Genomic DNA, 17746 nt, shown 5'->3' on the forward strand with positions numbered 1-17746 from the left:
AAGTGGAGGAGGCAGTCATCACGAAACCTACAGTACAACCGTAGATAGAGAGAAGATAACAAGTGAGAGAGCGGAGGAGTGAATAACGAGCTATACATGGCCCATGTTGCTATTGAAAGAAATCAGTTAGGATTCCCCCGAAGCCTGCTCTTTGGCTCCACTATAGCCTAGTTAGGGTCCTATATGCGTGTGTTTAAATGTGCGTGCGCGAGAGATCTTCAGAGGTCATTGAAACTCTACTCGCACACCTGTCTCCCTCCAGTTACCAGTAGCATCAAGGAATGAGATTGAGGCAGAGAGAATAAAAGAAAGGAGGATATTGAGAGATGAATGGTGGGAGAAGGAGGGCGCAAGGGGGATGGGGGAAGTGTGGGGGGACGAGACGATAGAGGGGGATGAGGGGCATTTGCAGAAGTAACAGACAGCTTCTCTCTAGGGACAGAAAGCCCTGTTCTGTTTTCACTGCTCTTAACGCACACACATCTGCACAGTGAGCAAAAAAAAACATACGCACGCACGTGATAGAACATGTAGCACAGGTACATGGACTTCTTCCAGCCTGAGGGGTTTCCATGGGGATTGGACTTCAACATGGAGAATGTTCAAGAGCCTTGCCATCAGCTTGGGGAGCTAACACACGTCTTCAGGTCTCGGGCAAGGTGACTCGTCTTGTGAGCGCGCTTTACCGAATCGTCTTTGTTAGACATGATTGAGTTGGGAGGCCGTTTGAAACAGTAGGCCGACACACATTATGTTGAAAGGGCTTATTAATCATTGCTAATAGTGATTATTAATAACTTATGTGTTGCCCTTGAGATACATAGTTACACAACATTCTCTGTATAAAGAATATCTGGGGGCAGAGGGAGAGGGAGGATGGGATGAAAGGAGAGGAGAGGTATGGACAGAGTACAGAGGAGGTATATAAATAGAGTGATAGAGGAGGGTGTGTGTGTGAGAGAGAGAGAGAGAGAGAGCCCACAGATGATGCCATCTGTTCATAAGAGTTGGTCATGCCTGGGTGGAATAGCACCTGCTTCTGACACCACATACGACCCAGATGGGACTCTGTGCCTGGGACCCTGAACAATGGCATGAGGACGGTGTGAGTCAAGAACCAAAGGCTTTAGAACCTAAATCTTTAGAACCCAAGGCTTTCGAACTTAGTGTGTGTTTGTTTAGTAGTTGAGTGCAATGTTCCCTCTAAGCTGCAACTCCTCAGGACTGCTGCACAGGAGAAATATCAGCCCACACAGAGACGCATGAGGTTGAACTTCCCTGAACTTTCTAGAGTTTTCCCTGTTAATTAACACTATCAATGTTTCCCTTTACTGTGGGAATTGTTATCCGATCAATGCAATATTAGCCACTTTCAATGCAACATACTAAAACAAAACGAACTATGCAAGACTTAGTATGCAAACTATGCAAGACTTTTGGGCTCCCGAGTGGCGCACCAGTCTAAGTCACTGCATCTCATTGCAAGAGGTGTCATTACAGTCCCTGGTTCAAATCCAGGCTGAATCCCATAGGCCGGTGCACAATTGGCCCAGCGTCTTCCGTGTATGGATGGGGTAGGCCGTCATTGTAAATAAGAATTTTTTCTTCACTGACTTGCCTAGTTAAATAAACAATTTAAATAAATAAAATGCAAAACTAACTATGCAAGAGATTTTCTTGTAGGCAGGGCGCATCATAGTAGGATTCTATTGCATTGACAGGCACGACACAGACCAGTGCGCCATAACCAATCAGAGCTGCAGTAGGCCTATATGCAAATAGGCCATTGCCATATATGGATTTGTGCCATTCTCTTTGAACTGGACCGTTTTACAACATGAGCGGTCATGATTATTATGTGCTTGTTTTGAGATCAAAGTGAGACCTGTAGCCACATTTGTTTACATTCTTTGCTAGTTAATGAGTTATCCCAGTTATAGATCATTATCCCAGTTATAGATAATTTGTAGTCAGCAATGTGGGAGGGATTGCTTACCAAATGTGTACATTTCTAGCCAGTAGTGGAAAAGGTACCCAATAGACATACTTGAGTAAAAGTAAAGATACCTTCATAGAAAATGACTTAAAATAAGTAAAAGTAAGTCACCCAGTAAAATACTACTGGAGTAAAAAGGTATTTGGTTTTAAATATACAGTGCCTTGCGAAAGTATTCGGCCCCCTTGAACTTTGCGACCTTTTGCCTCATTTCAGGCTTCAAACATAAAGATATAAAACTGTATTTTTTTGTGAAGAATCAACAACAAGTGGGACACAATCATGAAGTGGAACGACATTTATTGGATATTTCAAACTTTTTTAACAAATCAAAAACTGAAAAATTGGGCGTGCAAAATTATTCAGCCCCTTTACTTTCAGTGCAGCAAACTCTCTCCAGAAGTTCAGTGAGGATCTCTGAATGATCCAATGTTGACCTAAATGACTAATGATGATAAATACAATCCACCTGTGTGTAATCAAGTCTCCGTATAAATGCACCTGCACTGTGATAGTCTCAGAGGTCCGTTAAAAGCGCAGAGAGCATCATGAAGAACAAGGAACACACCTGGCAGGTCCGAGATACTGTTGTGAAGAAGTTTAAAGCCGGATTTGGATACAAAAATATTTCCCAAGCTTTAAACATCCCAAGGAGCACTGTGCAAGCGATAATATTGAAATGGAAGGAGTATCAGACCACTGCAAATCTACCAAGACCTGGCCGTCCCTCTAAACTTTCAGCTCATACAAGGAGAAGACTGATCAGAGATGCAGCCAAGAGGCCCATGATCACTCTGGATGAACTGCAGAGATCTACAGCTGAGGTGGGAGACTCTGTCCATAGAACAACAATCAGTCGTATATTGCACAAATCTGGCCTTTATGGAAGAGTGACAAGAAGAAAGACATTTCTTAAAGATATCCATAAAAAGTGTTGTTTAAAGTTTGCCACAAGCCACCTGGGAGACACACCAAACATGTGGAAGAAGGTGCTCTGGTCAGATGAAACCAAAATTGAACTTTTTGGCAACAATGCAAAACGTTATGTTTGGCGTAAAAGCAACACAGCTGAACACACCATCCCCACTGTCAAACATGGTGGTGGCAGCATCATGGTTTGGGCCTGCCTTTCTTCAGCAGGGACAGGGAAGATGGTTAAAATTGATGGGAAGATGGATGGAGCCAAATACAGGACCATTCTGGAAGAAAACCTGATGGAGTCTGCAAAAGACCTGAGACTGGGACGGAGATTTGTCTTCCAACAAGACAATGATCCAAAACATAAAGCAAAATCTACAATAGAATGGTTCAAAAATAAACATATCCAGGTGTTAGAATGGCCAAGTCAAAGTCCAGACCTGAATCCAATCGAGAATCTGTGGAAAGAACTGAAAACTGCTGTTCACAAATGCTCCCCATCCAACCTCACTGAGCTCGAGCTGTTTTGCAAGGAGGAATGGGAAAAAATGTCAGTCTCTCGATGTGCAAAACTGATAGAGACATACCCCAAGCGACTTACAGCTGTAATCGCAGCTAAAGGTGGCGCTACAAAGTATTAACTTAAGGGGGCTGAATAATTTTGCACGCCCAATTTTTCAGTTTTTGATTTGTTAAAAAAGTTTTAAATATCCAATAAATGTCGTTCCACTTCATGATTGTGTCCCACTTGTTGTTGATTCTTCACAAAAAAATACAGTTTTATATCTTTATGTTTGAAGCCTGAAATGTGGCAAAAGGTCGCAAAGTTCAAGGGGGCCGAATACTTTCGCAAGGCACTGTACTTAAGTATCAAAAGTACATGTAATTGATAAAATATACTTAAGTATCAAAAGTAAAAGTATAAATCATTTCATATTTCTTATATTAAGCAAATCAGACGGCACAATTGTCATGTTCTTTCAATTTACAGATAGCCAGGGGCACACTCGAAAACTCAGTCATGCTTTACAAAACATTAGTGTTTAGTGAGTCTGCCAGATCAGAGGCAGTAGGGATGACCAGGGATATTCTCTTGATAAGTGTGTGAATTAGACCATTTTCCTGTCCTGTATTCAAAATGTAACTAGTACTTTTGGGTGTCAGGGAAAATGTATGGAGTAAAAGTTATCCAAAATATAAATAGTAAAATAAAGTACAGATACCCCCAAAAATGACTTAAGTAGTACTTTCAACTATTTTTACTTGTACTTTACCTTTAACTGTTTCTAGACATCTTTGAAAAGCAAGTCAGGTCAAGAGCTTTTTTTATGTCTTAAAGGGGAAGTGTTGTATTTTGAGACAGGCTTGATTAAGCTAAGTAGCCAATAGGCAGAGGGTAGCATAATCTGCCTAATTCTCTGTAATAATGGTATGGGAGTAATAATAAATTGTATTTTGGAAAGTGGTCTCTTGCATATAGACAGGTCTCTCGCTCTTTCTTTCCCTCTCTTTCTCTCTCTCTCTCTCTCTCTCTCTCTCACACACACACACAATTGTCCTTCCTTACTTCATCTCTTCTTCATTGAGATGTTTGGCACCGTTAATGTGCATAGTCACACACACACACACACACACACACAGCGATGTGTTGAACACTGTGTCAGGAACATGATAATGTGTTACTCAGCTCCACAAGGGTGTGAACCTGATATCTTGTGAGTGTGCGTGGGTGGGTGTATGTATGTGTGTGTGCGTGTGAGAGAGAGAGAGAGAGTTAGTGAATGAGTGGTAGTGAGTCTGTGTGTTTCTAGGTTGTGTTTTTTTAAGCGTTTTAAAGGCATACTGCTAGAAAGTTTCAGGATAGGCCAACAGCATTAGATGTTGTTGTATTTAATTCTCTACAAACCAAATCTCTGAGGCACCGAATACTGACATCAGGATGTAAGAGAGTGAGGTGTTTTCATTCATCTCTGATCAGAACATCCATTGTTGTGTTTTTTGTGGGGCTTTTCAGAGCATGCAGAATATAACGCCTTGGTAATACCAAAACATCCCTACTGTGAGGGAGTGAGTCATCACCATCACAAAGACATTGGTTTAATGGTGTTTGTACAGCATTTTTATCATTCTTTTGTTGTTGGGTCTGTAAAATCCTCCTTATTGTCCCTGGTCATTCTATGAATACAGCACTACATTTTCGACAGAAACCATCGTGTTCCTGTGAGGAGGGTCGGCAGGGTAGGCTAGTGGTTAGAGCGTTGGACTAGTAACCGAAAGGTTGCCAGTTCGAATCCCGAGCTCACAAGGTACAAATATGTGGTTCTGCCCCTGAACAGGCAGTTAACAGGCTGTCATTGAAAGGCTGTCATTGAAAATAAGAATTTATTTTAACTGCCAGCTAGCATCCTACTCACGAGGAGACGTGGATGATACAGGTGTGCCTGATCTGATACAAACACACTTTTTTCTTCCTCATTGGGTTAAACACTAAAAGGGTTGAGGGAAAAAAAAGTGGAAGAAGGAAGAAAAAAGTATATTTGTATCAGATCAGGCACACCTGTTGTCGTGTATCATCCACATCTCCTCGTGAGTAGGATGCTAGCTGGCTGCAGACACAACCGACACTATAAAAGTCCAACGCTGTTTTCCTTATGTCACTGTGAGGATATGGGAATATAGAAAGCAGCCTGTTCTGATAGCAGGTGGTAAGTGGTCCAGTGTTTTTGCAGTGTGGAGTGGAGGGGTTGCTGCTGTTTAGGCAGCAACGCAAGTGATACACTGGCCATGAAGGGCCTGGCTGTGTGTGTGTGTGTGTGTGTGTGTGTGTGTGTGTGCCTGCGGGCTTGTGTCCACTGTTCTGTTCTTTTTTAGTGCTGGGCACTTGGAGATGTTATTTTAGCATGCGTGGGAGCAGTGTGCCTGTCTCTGCTTTTTTAAATGTTCTTCTCACTCGCCCTTTTTCATTCTCTCTCTCTCTCCCTTCTCTCTCTCTCTCTCCCTCCCCTCCCCTTCTCTCTCTCTCTCTCTCTCTCTACCATTTTCTCTCTCTCTCCCTTCTCTCTCTCTCTCTCTCTCTCTCTCTCTACCATTTTCTCTCTCTCTCCCTTCTCTCTCTCTCTCTCCCTTCTCTCTCTCTCTCTCTCCCTCCCCTCCCCTTCTCTCTCTCTCTCTCTCTCTCTCCCTCTACCGTTTTCTCTCTTTCTCTCTCTCTCCCTTCTCTTTCTCTCTCTCTCCCTTCTCCATCTCCCTTCTCTCTCTCTCTCTCTCCCTCCCCTCCCCTTCTCTCTCTTTATCTCCCCTTTTTCTCTCTCTCTCCCTTCTCTCTCTCTCCCTCCCCTCCCCTTCTCTCTCTCTCTCTCTCTCTCTCCCTCTACCGTTTTCTCTCTTTCTCTCTCTCTCCCTTCTCCATCTCCCTTCTCTCTCTCTCTCTCTCCCTCCCCTCCCCTTCTCTCTCTTTATCTCTCTCTCTCCCTCTCCCTTCTCTCTCTCTCTCTCCCTTTTCTCTCTCTCCCTCCCCCTTCTCTCTCTCCCGCCCTCTCTATATCTCTCTCTCTCTCTCTCTCCCTCTACCGTTTTCTCTCTTTCTCTCTCTCTCCCTTCTCTTTCTCTCTCTCTCCCTTCTCCATCTCCCTTCTCTCTCTCTCTCTCCCTCCCCTCCCCTTCTCTCTCTTTATCTCCCCTTTCTCTCTCTCCCTCTCTCCCCTCTCGCTTCTCTCTCTCTCTCTCCCTTTTCTCTCTCTCCCTCCCCCTTCTCTCTCTCCCGCCCTCTCTATATCTCTCTCTCTCTCTCTCTCTCTCTCTCTCTCTCTCCGCCATGCCTGACTGCCTACCCTGTCTCTACCTCGCCCAAAGAGTCGGTGGTCTGCCTGTGTGAGTGTGTGTGTGCATGTGGTGTGTATGCATGTGGTGTGTGCTTATGTGTGCGTGTGTGCATTCTACCTGTTTGTGTGTGAAATAAAGAACAGGCTATTGGGCTGGGCTGCTCGTCCTGATGCCAGATCGCCCCAGTAGTCCTGATAACAGTGGAACAGGCAATATAACAGACAGTAGAACAAACAGTAGAACATACAGCAGAACAGACAGTAGAACAAACAGTGGAACAGACAGTAGAACAAACAGTGGAACAGACAGTGGAACAGACAGTAGAACAGACAGTAGAACAGACAGTAGAACAGACAGTGGAACAGAGAGTGGAACAGAGAGTGGAACAGAGAGTGGAACAGACAGCGGAACAGACAGCGGAACAGACAGTGGAACAGAAAGCAGGTCCTAACACAGGTCCTAACACAGCCACACCACATTCACTAGACACACAGAGAAGAAAGGCTACCTGGGAGCTCGGAGCTGTCTCTCTCTTTGCTCCAGCTTAAGCGTGCACAGCAGGCCCTCCAGTTCCTCAGTCCCACCCACTGGTTTGCATTTCTCCCCAGACACCGGACCGGCTGCAGGAGAGCCCTAACATAGAATGAGTCAAAAAAATACAATTATTCTCAGTGCTAAAAGCAGCACTAGTGTAAAGACTACATATCACCTGTAGTCTCACTCCCTTTTACACTTTATTTTTCTCTCTCCGTTTCTCTAGGTGAAGTTGACTCCATACAACCCTCCCCCTCCCCAGCCGTAGGGGACACAGACATAGACTCATCCCGAGGGAGAAGTTCCGTGGTTGGGTTAGTGCCCAGGGCGGGGATGGGTGCCACTGGTGATCTGCTCGAGTCATTCCTGGCCCAGAAGGATCGTCTCCTCTACCAGACAAGGGGGGTGGTCCTGCCCTCTGCTCAGCCCCAGGACCTGCTGCCTCTCCTGGGCAGAGGACTGAGCGTGAGGGGCCTGTCTGGTGGTCTCTCTATGGATCAGCAGGGTCTGTTGAAGAGGATAGGATCCCTAGTCTCACAGCCCCACGACAGTGGACCCCTCCTCCCGTCACAGCCCTCCCAATCTGACAACAACCCCATCCCCTCCTCCTCCCAGTCCGGGACACACACATCCACACACACACCGCTGGGACAGCGAGATGAGGTCACCGCTATCATCATGGCGACCATGGCTGCAGACACACCTTCACCAGGTTTATGTTAGAGAATGTTCTCAACGTTAGAGAACGCCTTGTCCTTTTTACAGAAAGCAGTTGTTTACCTTTCTCTGACTGAAGACATAGATGTGCTTATCTCACCAGCATCCTGGATTACGCTGTGAAAATAAATTGCTTTTCCAATATTTTTCCAGTATTGTTTGTCATCTCCGCTCCTCACCTCCTCTTCTGTCCCCCTCCTCTCCTCCCCTCCCCTCTCCTATCCTCCCCTCTCCTAAACTATCTCTCCAGCTGTGTCCGGCTGTATGGTGAATTTCTCCGACCCAGAGGGATACATAGACTCTTCTGACGACCCCCCTCTACCAGATGGAACATTCCTACACTGTACATACACCGTCACTGTGTACACAGGCTATGGAGTCGAGCTACAGGTAAACAAACACCCACATTGACCCACAGAGGGTTCGTATAGTCATGAATAAAAAAAAAACTGGTCCAGGTGTGGAAAAATCATGGAAATGAATGTCATAATGTCTGTTAATGTCATTTATTTAGGCACAGTTTTTTTATATTTTATCAATCAAATAAAAAATCAACATGTCAGCCAGGATCGGAATGAGACGAGCGCATTCTATGTTTGCGCGCATCACCAGCATGTGTACGAGACGAGTGGGCCGCTGCTCAAGGAGAGATGAGATAGTTGGGACATTGTAGCAGCAGGTAAGCCTATAAAATATGATAGAGAACAGACAATTCAAAACGTACACTGTATATTGTATCCTCGAATTAACTGTTCAGCTATAATTAGCATGTACAAAAAAAACAACGTTCTACCGACGCTCGCGAACAAAGTTGATTAGCTTTTTGGAATGATTCAAATGATTCATTTAAATTATTATTTTTGACGAAATGAACGATTCACCTCTCCGTTGTATTAGTTGGGATTCGGTTATATCGTGGTGAATCGACCCATATGAATAATTTGTGAATCAGTCAATTTAGGATTTTTTTTTGTACCTTTATTTAACTAGGCAAGTCAGTTAAGAACAAGTTAACAACTACCATGTCAGCTCGGGGAATTGCAACCTTTCGGTTACGCGGGTCAACGCTCTAACCACTAGGCTACCCTGCCGCCCCATAAAATGTTAGATGTAGCCTTTTGGATTCTGTGCCTTCAAAACTCGTTTTGTGCATACTTCCAGTTGATTTGTCTAATCTATTGTATGGGGACATTGCATCTCAATAGCCTGCAATGTAAACACTTCTAAGGTAGCTAAGATAAACACATTATGACTAAACTAGAAAAGGTACATTTCCAGAATAACATTTGTGGGCTTGCATCAGCTGAATACAAATATTTGTAGCGTACCATAGCCGTTTGCTCTTTGATATGATGAATGAGAGAAGTTTTCAAAAGGCATACAAATGACTTGGTTGTATTGTTGCAATGTAATACATCAAGGGTGGTCAGCCATCATCCAGGAGAGCTAATGGGTGTGTAGGCTTTTATTCCAGTCTCCCTCTTAACAAACTTTTTTTTAATTTTTTATTAGCTGCTCAACCAGACCTTTGATAAACTGGCTCTGGTGTGTTTTAGCAGGGCTTGATCAAAAGCCTTTACACACTCTTCAGACTGAGCGTTGACCACACATGTGTTTTATACAGGTACTCTACTTTGTGTGTCTACTTTATACAGGTACTCTACTTTGCTTTACACAATGGCAAGAGACGGTACATGGGATCAAAGAGCAGTCTCCCAGTGTCGATACCACATCACGCTTACTTTTTTGATACATACATAGAGACACCGGCAGTTGTTGATCATGGAAATGTGGTTAAAAGTCATGGAGAAGTCATGAAATTCCATCCGTCACAATGTGTATGAATCCTGTATACATTCACACTCACAAATACGCGCCACCCAATTATATGTGATAAAGTGAAAATCTGAGGCTGTAGTCTACAGTCCCGAGACAGCTTTGACAGAGGGTGCAGGATCATTTTTTTTTAGCCTGATTTAGATAGGCTATGTTTCTGCACATAATTTACCCAATTTAATTTTTTTAGGCTATTTGTTCGTCAACTTGTCTAGAATTAGATACATTAAGCTTCTCTGCTGTCATTGTATGTTGCCCTAAAAGACTAAATAAATAGTTGCTCACCAGAATAATGTCATAAATCGATAGAATGAATGCTTCAATATAGTTGACATGGGTACATTTTTCTCTGTCATCTCTACTTGTTTTTCGAGGAGGAAATTACGTTTAGGGACCGGGGATAAAATACAATAACAAAAAAAGACGGAAAAGATTTTCTGTGCAAAATTTCCAAATGATATCAGTTTGACCGGTTATACAGCAATAGAAAGTTGTCAACGACCCAACATGTTTCTGATCAGATTTCAGTTGGGCTTGGATCCATATTTGATGTGTTTGAAATGCTGTCAGATTTCATGACGCTGATAAAGACAGCACTTCTACAGACGGTCTCTAACTGCACATTCACATTTTCTCAAGATGATGAAAGAAATCCTATTTCTCCGCGCCTGTTCCCGAGTAAAAATGTTGCCTACATTTGGAGTATAATTTCACTGCAAGAAGTATATAATTCTGCTGGAATTTATAGTAATACCTCAATCAGACCGACAGCGTCTTTGCAAAGTGGTAAATTCGTAATTGTAAATTCTGCAGGTAAACTTTTTTCATTATGTAATCCAACATTTTAGTGGATATGTGTGCAACCCAAAAAAATTGCGGGTATTTCTGTCAATTCTCCGCAATACAACTTGATGCATACCTTCGATACGTCCAACGTATGCACCACACAGAACGCACTGCAACTGACTCTGCAACGCAATGCTGCGAGGCAAACGCAGCGTTCCATTGGAAATGAATGTACTTCTGGTGTACCAAAATGCAATATACTGTCGGTCTGATCGAGGCGTGAGGCTGAGGTGAGAGGTTACAGACCTACTTTCAGTGTTCAGATTTCAGTTTCCATTTAACAAATCCTAACCGTATGCTACAGTTCCCTTGACGTGCAATTTGCCTATTTGAAGGCCCTGTCTTGTGACTGTTGAATTTGTAAAGCGCCTCACAATCGTCACACATTACACAGCAGCACCGCTATCATCCTCTTTAACCAATTCTTTCCTAAACATGAATTTTCAATTTTATCTTTATTTTCAACTGTCCGCAGCTTTTCTCTTATTAAATTCAACTCCAACATTGTCCTTTTTGCACGAGTCGATCAACGTTAACTTTTTCTGTAAGGTATTTAAGATATTGTTTTCTCTTTATTCAACCCCCGCCCCCCCCCCCGGCCTTCACCCTTCCACCCACCCTTCATCCACCCAGTATTTCATGACCCTAAACCCACCCGCCCGCGGATATAACCGCGGGGACTGCGGGTTAGGAGTCAACCCGTGCAACAATAATTCACGAACGCATCCACACACATGCACACACACACACACACACACACCAGTGGAGGCTGCTGAGGGGAGGGCGGCTCATAATAATGGCCAGAACAGAGTAAGTGGAATGACATCAAACACATAGAAACCATGTGTTTGATGTACACTGCTCAAAAAAATAAAGGGAACACTTAAACAACACAATGTAACTCCAAGTCAATCACACTTCTGTGAAATCAAACTGTCCACTTAGGAAGCAACACTGATTGGCAATAAATTTCACATGCTGTTGTGGAAATTTGGTGGAAATTATAGGCATTTAGCAAGACACCCCCAATAAAGGAGTGGTTCTGCAGGTGGGGACCACAGACCACTTCTCTATGCTTCCTGGCTGATGTTTTGGTCACTTTTGAATGCTGGCGGTGCTTTCACTCTAGTGGTAGCATGAGACGGAGTCTACAACCCACACAAGTGGCTCAGGTAGTGCAGCTCATCCAGGATGGCACATCAATGCGAGATGTGGCAAGAAGGTTTGCTGTGTCTGTCAGTGTAGTGTCCAGAGCATGGAGGCTCTACCAGGAGACAGGCCAGTACATCAGGAGACGTGGAGGAGGCCGTAGGAGGGCAACAACCCAGCAGCAGGACCACTACCTCTGCCTTTGTGCACGGAGGAGCAGGAGGAGCACTGCCAGAGCCCTGCAAAATGAACTCCAGCAGGCCACAAATGTGCATGTGTCTGCTCAAACGGTCAGAAACAGACTCCATGAGGGTGGGATGAGGGCCCGACGTCCACAGGTGGGGGTTGTGCTTACAGCCCAACACTGTGCAGGACGTTTGGCATTTGCCAGAGAACACCAAGATTGGCAAATTCGCCACTGGTGCCCGGTGCTCTTCACAGATGAAAGCAGGTTCACACTGAGCACATGTGACAGACGTGACAGTCTGGAGACGCCGTGGAGAACGTTCTGCTGCCTGCAACATCCTCCAGCATGACCGGTTTGGCGGTGGGTCAGTCATGGTGTGGGGTGGCATTTCTTTGGGGGGCCGCACAGCCCTCCATGTGCTCGCCAGAGGTAGCCTGACTGCCATTAGGTACCGAGATGAGATCCTCAGACCCCTTGTGAGACCATATGCTGGTGTGGTTGGCCCTGGGTTCTTCCTAATGCAAGACAATGCTAGACCTCAGGTGGCTGGAGTGTGTCAGCAGTTCCTGCAAGAGGAAGGCATTGATGCTATGGACTGGCCCGCCCGTTCCCCAGACCTGAATCCAATTGAGCACATCTGGGACATCATGTCTCGCTCCATTCACCAACGCCACGTTGCACCACAGACTGTCCAGGAGTTGGCGGATGCTTTAGTCCAGGTCTGGGAGGAGATCCCTCAAGAGACCATCCGCCATCTCATCAGGAGCATGCCCAGGCGTTGTAGGGAGGTCATACAGGCACGTGGAGGCCACACACACTACTGAGCCTCATTTTGACTTGTTTTAAGGACATTACATCAAAGTTGGATCAGCCTGTAGTGTGGTTTTCCACTTTAATTTTGAGTGTGACTCCAAATCCAGACCTCCATGGGTTGATAAATTTGATTTCCATTGATTTATTTTTGTGTGATTTTGTTGTCAGCACATTCAACTATGTAAAGAAAAAAGTATTTAATAAGAATATTTCATTCATTCAGATCTAGGATGTGTTATTTTAGTGTTCCCACTAAAGTGTTTCCATTCCACCAATTCCGCTCCATCCTTTACCACGAGCAAGTCCTCCCCAATTAAAGTACCACCAACCTCCTGTGGCACACACACCGATCTGTGTTGAAATAGTTGACTCTGTGGTGAGCTCACTCTGACCCCTAGTGGTGTCTGCTGGAACAGCACCCTGTCCTCCACACAACACTGGGGCTGTTCCAGGTCCTCTTTTTTGCAGTCATGCTGCACATATTAGAATATTTCTGTATCGTAGCAATCTTGGTTCATGAGATGTTAAACTCTCTCACACCGTCTTTCTCCACCCCCCCCCCCTCTCTCTTTCACTTTCTCTTTCTCTCTCTCCCTCTCTCCCTGCCTCTCTCCCTCTGTCTCTCTCTATCTCTCAGGTGAAGAGTGTGAATCTGTCAGAGGGAGAGCAGCTGTCAATCAGAGGGGTGGATGAGGGTGGGGCCTTGCTAGTTCTGGCCAATCACACGCTTCTGGTGGAGGGTCAGGTGATCCGCAGTCCGACCAATACCATCTCAGTATACTACCGCTCCTTGCCTGAGGGGGGCATGGGCATGTTCCAGCTGCACTACCAGAGTGAGTACATGCATGCACACACACACACACAAACACACACACACACACACACACACACACACACTCTTTCATGTTTTGAAATCAAAGCCTTCATTAAGTCCTCAGGTGCTGTTGATTCTCTGTCTACCTGATCTGTTAATTGCCTCCCCACTTAATCTCGTTTTGTAATCAATTAGCGCTGTGACTGGATGTGTCATATCAATTAACTGATTGGAACTCTGGTTCATTGGTTCATCTCATCTCAGCCCTTTGATAGTGTAGATGTGTGTGCACATGATTGTGTGGTTGTTTGTGTTTGTATGTTTCACCTGTAATGTCTCCCTTTCTCATCTCACCCCTGTGATCTCTCCGGCTGCAGTCAGAGAGCACACTTAAAAGACACACCCTATCCCCTCAGCCCTCAAATGAAGTGGACACATCTGATGACGTATCATGACGTCTGACGAGTATACACTTGCAGAGCGAGGGAGGAAGGAATGCATTTTAAATGGACCACCCTTGGCTGGAAATTCGTCACTCCTTCATCCCGCGATGATTGTGTTTTCAGCCACCAGTAGCTTGTGGGTGCTTTATATGCGCTACAGTCAATTATGAGTGCATGTCTACTTACATTAAATATATAATTATTCATTTACGCCTACTGTATGATCGCTAGCAAATTAATTAGCTAACTAACGTTAGCCTGCCTAGCTGGAACATGTTTTATTTCTACAATTTCCAAAAGATAACCAAACAACACACATTTACATTTTATGAGACGTGTTGGTGCCGTCACGTGCATTAGTAGCACACTTCCTACATCCGACGTGAACATAATTGTTCACTCGCCAACTCGACTAAAAACGAGGGCTGAGGGTCTTGCGTTGCAAACTTCCTTTGCATGGCTAATCATTTGGACCTTCCTCCAGGATTCCCCCAAGGGCATAAGGCGGGTAAGTGGACGAGGGTGTGTCTTTTATGAGTATGAACCGCAACCTCTGTGTCAGTTCAGATGTGACAGGGCTGGACAAAGATGGTGGATAAATTAAGATAGTTCACTCGTTTACCATTGAAAAAAAAATTGGTCAGTTCCGGTCTGCTTAGCGGGGTAGTTCTCCCATAGATGCCAATGCAATAGCTTATTTCGTTGACTGTAATGTAACCAGAAGAAATTAGGGAGTGAGGTGCCTCGCTTCCTTCTGCGTCTCTGGATAGATGAAGTCAACGTGGCATGAAAACCATATCTATTATTCTGGCCTGTCTTCTCCATGATCTATTATCCTGTCCTGTCCTCTATCTATTATTCTGGCCTGTCTTCTCCATGATCTATTATCCTGTCCTGTCCTCTATCTATTATTCTGGCCTGTCCTCTCCATGATCTATTATTCTGGCCTGTCCTCTCCATGATCTATTATTCTGGTCTGTCTTCTCCATGATCTATTATTCTGGCCTGTCCTCCCTTTATCTTTATTCTGGCCTGTCCTCCCTTTATCTTTATTCTGGCCTGTCCAGTCATCTCAGATCAAATTAGAACAGGAAGCCAACTGTGGAACAGAATAGCATAAAATATGATGGGAGAGAATGACAGAATGGAAATCTCTGTCTCTCCCTCTCTCATTCTCCCCTCCTCCCTGCCCCTCTCCCCCTGACAGTATTCCGTCTGAGCTGTGCCCTGCCGAGGAGGCCTCATTTTGGGGAGGTGTCAGTGCTAGACCTGCTGCCAGGGGGCACTGCCCGCTTCCACTGCCATATGGGATACCACCTGCAGGGGGCAGTGGCGCTCACCTGCCTCAATGCATCTCTGCCTGTCTGGAGCAGCAAGGAGCCCAGCTGTAGAGGTAGGGAGGAGAGGGAGAGACACATGCAGATGCAGGGACACACACATACATATTCACACACACACACACACACATCTCAATGCCCTGCTGCTGTCTGGAGCAACAACATGCCCAGCTGCAGAGCTGGGGAGACACAAACACACACACACACACACACACACACACACACACACACACATATAATCATCACCTCTCTCCCTCCATAGCACTATGTGGGGGCTCAGTGAAGAACGCTACAGTAGGGAGGGTCCTGTCTCCCTCTCCCCGCCTGGGGCCCGACGCCACCCAGGACCGTTCCTGCTCCTGGTCCATGGAGGCCCCCACAGCACAGAGACTACACCTGCACCTGGAGAGACTGGCCCTTGGACCCACCGAAAGGTCAGAGAGAGAGGGAATGTGTTTGATCTTTGAATGTGTAAACTATAATTGTGCTGTAATCAACTTTGGAAATGGATCAAATCTTCAAGTTGTTAATAGGTCTGCATATCCCAACAATCTGGGACCCATAAAGTGTTCCAATGAAATTTCTCCCTCCAGACTTGTGTTATGGAGCGGTCTGGACGCTGGGTCTGTGGTGCTGTTTGACTCGGGCCGGGGTGGTCCAATACCGTTTGAAGGGGTGATCAGTGAGGGTCCAGCAGTCAGGGTACAGTTCATCACTGACCAACCTAACCACAATACAGGCTTCAACATCCGCTATGAGGGTAAGAGCACACAAACCAGATGAAACATTTCATCATATTCCCCAACCTTTCTGTCTAACCTCCTCTCTCTCTCTCTCTCTCTCTCATTTCTCCTCTCCCATCTCTCTCTCTCTCTCTGCCTCTCTGCCTCTCTGCTCTTTCATTTCTCCTCTCCCATCTCTCTCTCTCTCTCTCTCTCTCTGCCTCTCTGCCTCTCTGCTCTCTCATTTCTCCTCTCTGCTCTCTCATTTCTCCTCTCCCATCTCTCTCTCTCTCTCTCTCTCTCTCTCTCTGCAGCGTTTAAGCGTGGCCATTGTTATGAGCCCTACCTGCAGAATGGTAACTTCAGCACCACTGACCAGGCCTACGGTGTTGGCGCTGTGGTGCAGTTCAGCTGTGATACTGGTCACTCTCTGGAGCAGGGGCCGCCAGTCATAGAGTGTATCAATGCCAGAGACCCCTACTGGAACGACACGGAACCACTCTGCAAAGGTGTGTGTGTTGGGAGGGTTGTATATTTGTGCGTGTTGGGAGGGTTGTATATTTGTGTGTGTGTCTGTAAAATCCTATGGTGCCATTTTCTTTCACATTGAGAGAGTTCTGATGTCAAGCTGTGAGGCGTTTATCTTTAATGATACAATTTGACAACAGAGTTTGATGTGAAAATATACAGTTCCTTTTTTATTTTGTATTTTTAAATTGTAATATCTCCCCCCTCTCACTCTCTCCTCTCCCTCCGTCTCCAGCCCTGTGTGGGGGAGACCTAGCAGGTCCTGGGGGTGTGATCCTGTCTCCCAACTGGCCAGAGTGGTACGGAGAGGGAGAGGACTGCAGCTGGAGGATACATGTAGGGGAGGACAAATGCGTGCTGCTCGACGTACAGCTGTGAGATATATATATATACACACACACATTAAGATTAGTTCCAACCAAAATGTGACTTTTAACCCCTCAAAGACATACACACTAGAGATCTTCACGGATCCAGCTGTACCCGAATACCGAGACCCAGAATTCTAAGTAATGTCACGGGTCTGGGTTGGATCTGATAGGAAGGCCTATGTGTCATTTTAAATGACTCGTCCGGAAGGATCCAAACAGATCCGAATGCGACTGCTGCAGAAGAGAGATAAATTGGATAATTTTATACTGCTGCTCTTGCTTTTCGTGAGAGTGGCACGTAATAGCTTGTTGTTGTCAGCCAATGAGAAGTCATCAAAGCGGCAATGGGCTACAGTGATTGAGCCTCCGGGTTGGGCAAAAGTGAGGAAAGATCTAATCAATGGGAGGATGGAATTAAAATGATGGTATGAAAAGTTAAAGGAGAAGCTACAACGACCGGGAGCCAAAAGGTAGGCTGCTACTTCATATTCTGAATGGAGTTGTTGTTGTTTGTAGGCTAACTGTCATCTCTTCCTCCCTCCTCCCTGTTCCCGTGTCACTCGCTCACACTCACAGTAGCCTAAACACACAGCCCGGCCCCTGCTAGAGCGTCCGTCACTTCTCTCTACCTCACACTTTATCTGCTCCGGTTAATAAAGTCTCTTCAAAATGGACTTTTCTGCTGCTTCCCTCACTCGGACCGGGTCCGGATC

General features: G+C 45.4%; 1 protein-coding gene across 2 annotated transcripts in view; it reads left to right on the plus strand.

The window, feature by feature from the left end:
- Positions 1-17746, plus strand: part of LOC139388067 (seizure 6-like protein) — a 51562-nt gene that overhangs the window by 19723 nt on the left and 14093 nt on the right. For both annotated transcript variants that reach the window (XM_071134585.1, XM_071134586.1), the window contains exons 2-9: positions 7497-7982; positions 8238-8377; positions 13456-13651; positions 15283-15468; positions 15675-15846; positions 16006-16172; positions 16449-16643; positions 16898-17036. In XM_071134585.1, the coding sequence (XP_070990686.1) occupies positions 7497-7982; positions 8238-8377; positions 13456-13651; positions 15283-15468; positions 15675-15846; positions 16006-16172; positions 16449-16643; positions 16898-17036 (1681 nt within the window). The remainder of the gene's footprint in view (positions 1-7496; positions 7983-8237; positions 8378-13455; positions 13652-15282; positions 15469-15674; positions 15847-16005; positions 16173-16448; positions 16644-16897; positions 17037-17746) is intronic.

The sequence above is a fragment of the Oncorhynchus clarkii genome, chromosome 29 (assembly GCF_045791955.1).
Source record: "Oncorhynchus clarkii lewisi isolate Uvic-CL-2024 chromosome 29, UVic_Ocla_1.0, whole genome shotgun sequence".
Classification (NCBI taxonomy): Eukaryota; Metazoa; Chordata; class Actinopteri; order Salmoniformes; family Salmonidae; genus Oncorhynchus; species Oncorhynchus clarkii.